This window comes from Sorex fumeus, unplaced genomic scaffold (assembly GCF_029834395.1).
Source record: "Sorex fumeus unplaced genomic scaffold, SorFum_2.1 ptg000086l, whole genome shotgun sequence".
Classification (NCBI taxonomy): domain Eukaryota; kingdom Metazoa; phylum Chordata; class Mammalia; order Eulipotyphla; family Soricidae; genus Sorex; species Sorex fumeus.
The window spans coordinates 8,483,881-8,491,414 of record NW_026606143.1 but is presented as its reverse complement, the minus strand read 5'-3'; the positions used below and the strand labels follow the sequence as shown (position 1 = coordinate 8,491,414).

The window sequence follows — 7,534 nt, the reverse complement described above, 5'->3', positions numbered from 1 at the left end:
TGCTGCTGTTCTTTGTTTATTAGAGAGACGTACGAAGGGCACACGTCTTGAATTACGTTATGTTGCCTGCGTTATACAGTTCGTGGAGAAGTTTAAACTGGGTCCTAAACTCAGATGGGCGGTAGCCAATATCAGGGCGTTCCTGAAATGTGACTGCCGGCTACTTGACTAGACATCTTATGGGCGCCTGGCAGGTCGAGGTGACATATCCACCATCGGGTCAACCAGCACAGGCGGACAGGAATTCTGGAGGGCGGCCCGGCACAGCGCCAGGAAGGGCCTGCTGCTTGGTCCGGGGGCATGGAGCTTAAGAGGATTATTTAGTACTCTTGATGATGTGATAATTAGTGCTTTCCTGCAGAAGGTACTCTAAGTTCTAAATAAGTGTCATGTGGGTCAAGTCCGAATGACAACGGAAATCCGTTTCAGTTTGCTTTTAGTGGGCACAGGGGCTTGGAAAGCATGTTAAGTGTGTAGTCAGGGCTCGAGGGAAGACAAAGCCTTCCGGACTCGTGAATCACAGCCAAGCTGCAGTTAGGACAGCGAGGTCTGACTCAAACTTCCCCTTATTCTCTTAAGGTTCTTAATTCCATCTCAGCAAATTCATTTATTTGGGCCTCCGTTTACGCACCTATAAAAGGAGGCAATGAATTTTCCACCCCCATTGGGTTCTTCTGAGGATTGAACACACGTTGAAATATTTCCAACAGTGTCCAGCAATAGTATAAACTCGTGGGAATCTAAGCAATTACGTGATACTGCCTAACAGGGCCTGCCATCAGTCAGATCTGTTATTTTCATAAATCACCTGTCATTTGGAAACAAAAATTTATAGAAAAATTGCAAGCAGATCACATGCAGCACAAAGGCTGCACTTTTCTTTTTTCTTTGTTTGGCTTTTTATGTCACACCTTACAATGCTCAAGGGTTATTTCCTACTTTGAACTCAGGAATTACTCCTGGCAGTGTTTGGGGGACTATAAGGGATGCTGGGGATTGAAGCCAGGTCAGCCATGTGCAAGGCAAATGCCCTTTCCGCTGTGCTATCACTCCTGCCCCTACTAACCTTTTCTTTCTGTCCCCAAGTTCCCTGAAGTCCCCCCTCCTTTTGGCTTTTTTTTTTGGGGGGGTCACACTCAGTGATGCTAAGGAGTTACTCCTTGGGGTGCTGTGGTGATGGTGGGGAATGCTATGGGATGCTGAGGATCGAACCCAGGTTGGCCGCATGCAAGGCAGATGTCCTCCCTGCTGTACTTTCGCTCTGGCCCCTATAATTTTTTTTTTTTTTTTTGCTTTTGCATCGTGTGATGCACAGGGGTTACTCCTAGCTCTGCACTCAGGAATCACTCCTGGCGTGCTCAGGGGACCATATGGGATGCTGGGAATCGAACCTGCGTCAGCCACATGCAAGGCAAATGCCCTACCCACTGTGCTATTGCTCCAGGCCCCACTATAGGTTCTTAAAAAAAAATTGGTATACTGATTTTATATCAAAGAACTAGATGATAAATACTAAAGTAGAATGCAATGTGTATTTCTTTAAGGCAAAGTTATACAACGTACTAATAACTTTTATTTTGAAAATTGGGTCCTTATTTGGTTTTCATGTTTGCTGCTGGGGAACAGACCCAATGCCTCACACATGCAAGGGATATGCTTTACTTGCTTGAGGCCCACATCACCAGTTCCTGAATCCAAATTCTGAGTGGCAGGATTGTTTCCTGAAGTAATGGAATGAATCACGGTCCTAAGAATGGCTAACACATCTTTAGTACCCTAGAGTTGAATGTGTTACTACATCAAGGGCAACATCGTGATGTCATTAGTGGGAAATTCAAAATCATATATATTTTAGTTTATGCTTTTTTTTACTTAGCTCACCCAATAGTTATTTTTCAAGCATAAGGCTTGGCTATTTTTAAATAACTTGGTGTATGCTACTGACATTTTCACTTTCTTCTCTGATTCTGAACCTATTTCTATACATTCTAAATGGCATTTCGACAGATGGAAAAAAGAAGTTGGTACATCAGGACCAATTTCTTCTTTCAAGTCTAGGCTAATGCTAAACAAAACTATTATTCAAAACATCTTCATGAAAATTAGAGAGTTGGTAGTTCTCTGAAACGCATATGAATTTTATTTGACTCAATTTACTAAAATCTCATTGAAAATCCTTTAATGTTTGGACCCACCCTCCATTAGGGAAAAATCGCTATGGGCATTTCAGAATTTTGAACCTGGGTAACAAAAGAGGCAAAAGACATGGTTTGGGATGAAATCTAAGACTTGAATACTAGTGTTTTCAAGCTTTAATAAAATATATACCAATTCCAAGTATCAAACATGAAATTAAAATTCAAATCCATGGGTTTACTCTTCATAAGCACCAAAATTAAATCCTGTTCACGGAATCCTATGTAAGTTACTTTTGATTTGGACAATGCATTCAGAGATGAGTTGCAATTAGGAGGACAGTGTTCATTGAATGCATCGTATTTTAAAAAATCAACTAACATTTCAAAACCACACATAAAGAAACCTGAAAAGTTTACTATTACTAAAGTTATTCGGGACAACATTATGCTGCAGATAAAAATACATTTCTTATATGTACATGTAGATTCCTACATGAAAGAAAGGATTCAGTTTCAAATAGAAAAGGACTGCCCATTGAATTCAACGAGGTCTCAGATTGCCAAACTGATGTAATTACCAGGGCAAGGAGAACTGAAAATTGGAAGAACACAAGTTAAAGCGAGGATAAAAGTTCAGTCACCTGCTCCTGAATAGTGGTAGAATTGAGTGAGGAGTAAGCAGGAGACCAAGTAGAAGGAAGACTTAGAAGAAGGGCAAAGAATGCCTCAACTTTGACCAGAAAGGATCGGAGAACCAAGCAAAGCTGAGAGCAGATGATACAGCTGCAGTGAGATGCTTGAAACTAAAATTTGATAGTTGACAGTTACAGAAACTCAGTAAAATCATCTTAAAATGAAATTAGACAAGGCATCGAAAATTGCATCAAGAACCAATATTACATGACCAGATAGCTCAACATGGCATTGTCATTTTAAAAAACCTCCCCAAATAACAATCAAGTCACCAGAAGACCTTGGTTTCGGATCACAGTCTTTGAAGCTTACGAAAGTCCCTGACTGTCTAGGAGAGACAGCACAATGCTCCACAAAGAAGCTCTGCTGAGCTGTGTGAGTACCAGAAACTCCTGGACAGGCCCTGGATCCTGGATTCTTCAAAGTGAGGGAACTGCACCAGGCTTCTTCCAAGCAAAAACACTTGATCATTTTGTTGACAATGAATTAGATTGGGGTTGTTAAAAACAACCCCAACATCGGCGGGGAAGGCAAAGGGCTGAAGTTAAGCAAGATAAAGAAAAATCACAGAAATTTCATGCAAGGGTAGAACATTCAAGTTCTTTGTTTCCTAATTAATACTGTATGTCAAAGTAGCATGTAAACCAAATTTGCCAAACAAAAAAAGTTTTCTCATCCTCAACAGATGAGAATGACTGCAGCACTTGTGATCTTTGATCACCATGAACTACTCACACTAAAAGACTTAGAAATGTTTGAAGAAAATAAATTAACCTTGAAACAAAGAAGCAGATGTTTTGGTCAAACTTCAAACATGAATTATCAGAAATTAATTACTGGCCCCCAACAGGTTAAAGATAAAAGGAGGCCCTAAAGGGTCTCTATAGGAGCTGATATACACACAAGTGAGTGTCACTTTTTTATCCTAGTTTATTAAATATTGCTTCTTTGGGATGTGTTTATAACAACTCCCAGAACATTTTTCATGTAAGGTTTCAAAGCGATTCTATTAAAATACAGCTTCAATATAAAGTTTATCACAGTTTTACAGTATTCAAAAATGACAGACCTGCCTTAAAAAAAAAGAAAACCAAAAAAAAAAAAGGACTGTTACACTCAAAACATAAGAAAACAATTAAATAAACAAGTTTGGCATTTCCATAACTTTATAGTATAAAACAGAATATTAAACCTATTACTGGCAAGCGGACACTGAAGTATTTCCTAGTTTGAAATGGAAATGTGCCGCCATTTCAACACGCTATACAAGTTCACTATACAAAAGATGATATTTTTGATGGAAGAAGTGCACCCTGAATTTTTTTGCCAGCTTGGATTATTTAACTCTTAAAAGTCAAAAAAAGTCCTTTTTCTTTTTAAAATTGAAGGCTGAATTCAATTGTGTTTTTTGTTTTGTTTTGTTTTTTGTTTTTGTTGTTTTGTCACATTTGTCAACCTTCCTGGTTAAAAAAACAATATTGTCTATGGACGCCCACCAGGGGGCAGTGTAAGATTAGCCATTAAATCACGAACAGCTGCAAATATTGTGCATTCACCTGCAACAGAGAAAAATGGTCATTAGCTATTCGCAATACAGGAGAGATGATGTTAATATACTGGCGAGGACGGGGGAAATTAAAATCGGCAAGAACTCTAAAAATCAAATTGAAAGACTAAATTTTAACTGCACAGGTTATAGGGGATTCAAGTTTTGGTGTTGAATATCAAAGAATGTCTGGTTTGGGTTTTGTTTTTCCCTGGTGAGGAAATTTGGGGCCTGTCCCACTTTGGTGTGAGTTTTAAAATATATGCCTAGAGTTTCTCTACAGAAACACTGAAGCGTTGGACAAGCTTTTGAAGTTGGGCTTCAAAGGCCAGAGACAACTTGCGCAGGAGTTTTTAATCTAGAGGAAAGGTCTACTAGTTTATATCTACACATTGGTTAAGGTATCAGTGGTGTCCTTAAAGACTAAATGAAAAGGTCTATTGACAGCACTGTCCAACAGAACTTTCTGGAAAATAGTCTACATGTGCGGGGTGACTACTGAGTTCTTGTAGTCAGTGTGACCAAAAAATCAATTTTCTGATTTTAATTTCAATGACCTAAATTTCTATCACCGTATGTGGCTGGTGGCAGTTCTATTAGACAGTGCAGTACTATGACCTCCACTGGCATATTCTCAGAAATCTCAAGGCCAACTTCTTGAGTTCTATATTAAAATCAATTCATATAAAAAGCTGTGATTTTTCAGCTTAAAAGCACTTCACCGAGTGGGGTGGTGGTGGGGAGGGCTAGTGATGGGTTTGGGTGAAGAAGGGGGGAGGCTGAAGGATGGCACAGACATCCTCCAAAAACAAGACTTATTTGGGGTCGCGGGGGCCGACTAATGAGTCACATCCTCTCAGCTTCCCCTTTGCTCAAAGAAACAAAACATCCTGCCTCTTCCTTCTTCAAATGTCATAAATATTTCAGTATGAGAAACCAAAATGATCACCCCAAATCTGGATCCCGTCCCGAGATCAAGGCCTAATACTATGGTGGCTGCAAGTGAGCTGAAGATCGGGCCAAGGAAATGCCTATTGGCAAAGGGCAGCCGGGGTGGGGGTGGGGGTGGGGGTGGGGGCTGCAGCCTTCTTTCCAACCACTAGGACATTTATTCACAGGAAGGAAATCTAACCCAAGGTTTAATCAGTTTAGAGAGGCATAATCATCATCATAATTAAAAAGTCCACTCCAAATACCCCAACAATCTCTTCAACGTGAGAAATTGTAGCTTTCTTGCCCCATTTTGAAAAATGCATCTGCATTATACTGGGAGGTAGAAAAACCTCCACGAGTCCAATAGGACCAAAACATTCTTTTCTTTTCATTTCAAAGTCCACAATCATATCATGCTAGTCATCTGCGTGTGAAGGACTGCTGTGTGCCCTCCAAGTTCTACGGGAGAGCTACTTTGACAACTCTGATCATTTTCAGCTGATTCCTAAGGACCTATTTGTAGCTGGCAGAAGAGATAAGTCAAAGGATGGAAGGAGAAAACTGTTACGAAGCAGAAGAAAGTATTACAACAAAAGAAGCAACACACCCTTCTCTACTGCCCAGTGCGCTGCTTCTACTCTACCCTGAGGGAGAACTTGCAATGGCGACCGTATCCAGTATGGGGGAGCCAATAGCTAAAAGCAGAATTTCTTCGAATGTCGACACTTTGGTACCTCAGAATGTTTCAGAGAACAACTTTCCCTCATTTAAGAAGGTGATTCTACCGGTGTGCTGTGTTACAGAGAGGACTTCCTTCGCATTCGAAATAAGCAAAGTTGCTATTTAAATTCCATAGTCTTGATATTAGAAATGAGCAAAGTGAAAGACAAGTTCTTGGCTGAGCTTTGTCTTACAACCAAAAATTTAGCACTGCCTGGGGTTATGTGTTAAGCGTAGCCTGCTCCACTGTTGAAGGGATCTTGTTATCTGCCAGAAACAAACAGTCTGGTTTCCTTGAATACATTCAGTTCGAGAGCTTCAAGAAGGTTCACTTGCACCCGCCTGACACTTACATAAGAAGCCCAAAAAGCAGTGATGCCATTGTATCAGCTTTTATTCTTCACAAAACATTTCGAAGATACAGAACTTTGAATGATATTATTCTGTTCATGATTGAACCACGAAATATGAGAAACCAACATGCATTTCCACTGGGTATCGTACAGAGTGGCAGGTTGTCAACGGGAGGGTAGGAATTCACAGCCATGGGAAATTCTACAATCCTAACCTAGGGCTTGGTGGCGATGTGTGCTATAAATACAAGCGTCTGGCATCAGCAACTGGGTCAGTCCACAGTAAATCACTAACAAAAATAAAAGTCCAGGCAGCAGAGACGTGGACAAAAATGAAGAGCCAGTGTGAGAAAGGAAGAAAAGTGACAGGCAGGCACGAAGAGGGCGACAGCCAACCAGAGCTCTATTACTAGGAACGGGGGAACAAAGTGGGGAAGGAGGGAGAAGAGGGAGAAACAGGGCAATCTCTCAAAAGAACTTGGAAAACACATACACGATAGAACACTATCTACTGGTCATGTACCTTGTCGTGGTGGGTTCATCTCTGCAAACCTCTTCAGAATGTTGCTGACCATCATGGGAGCAGCAACGGAAGAGTTCTGCTGTCTGGGAATGTCTGCCTGCTGGGTGGTACCTGAAGCCATGTCATAAATGATTGGAACTATAATACTAACAGGTTCTTGGGGAGGGACCGATGTTTTCTGAGTTAGCTGCAGCTGTAGACACACAAAGAGAATAGAAACAATAAGAACAGGAAAGTGTTGGTCTACATTTATCAAAAGTGCCATTATTTACTCTCAAATTAAGATGCAGCAAGGTGAAAGGAAAGAAACATGACCCAAAAATGTAACCAACGAGGGACTATCAGGATCCAGATACAATGCCACACTCAGTCCTTCCGTCCCTTTGGGAAGCCTCCTCGCATTATCATTGCTTTGCACTATGATGATTCGAGGGACAGGCTCCCGGCCCCGCACTTCTCCATGGGTGTAATACTCACCACTCCAGCCAAGGTTTCAGCGCCACCCCACCACCAAGCGGCCCCCTCCACTCACACATTTCTGTCTCTCTAAAGGGCCAGGGAGTGCCCGGAGTCGAATGTGACAAATCAGGAATGCGGGCCTCTATAACGGGGCACCAAGAGATCATTT

At 41.2% G+C, this 7,534-nt stretch overlaps 1 protein-coding gene across 3 annotated transcripts in view; it reads right to left on the bottom strand.

Annotated features, from left to right (window-relative positions):
- Positions 1-2,297: 2,297 nt before the first annotated feature.
- MED14 (mediator complex subunit 14) overlaps positions 2,298-7,534 on the bottom strand; it is a 70,779-nt gene continuing 65,542 nt past the window's right edge. For all 3 annotated transcript variants that reach the window (XM_056131312.1, XM_056131310.1, XM_056131311.1), the window contains 2 exons: positions 6,907-7,099; positions 2,298-4,387 (listed from right to left, as the gene is read on the bottom strand). In XM_056131312.1, the coding sequence (XP_055987287.1) occupies positions 4,314-4,387; positions 6,907-7,099 (267 nt within the window). In that variant the 3' untranslated portion in view covers positions 2,298-4,313. The remainder of the gene's footprint in view (positions 4,388-6,906; positions 7,100-7,534) is intronic.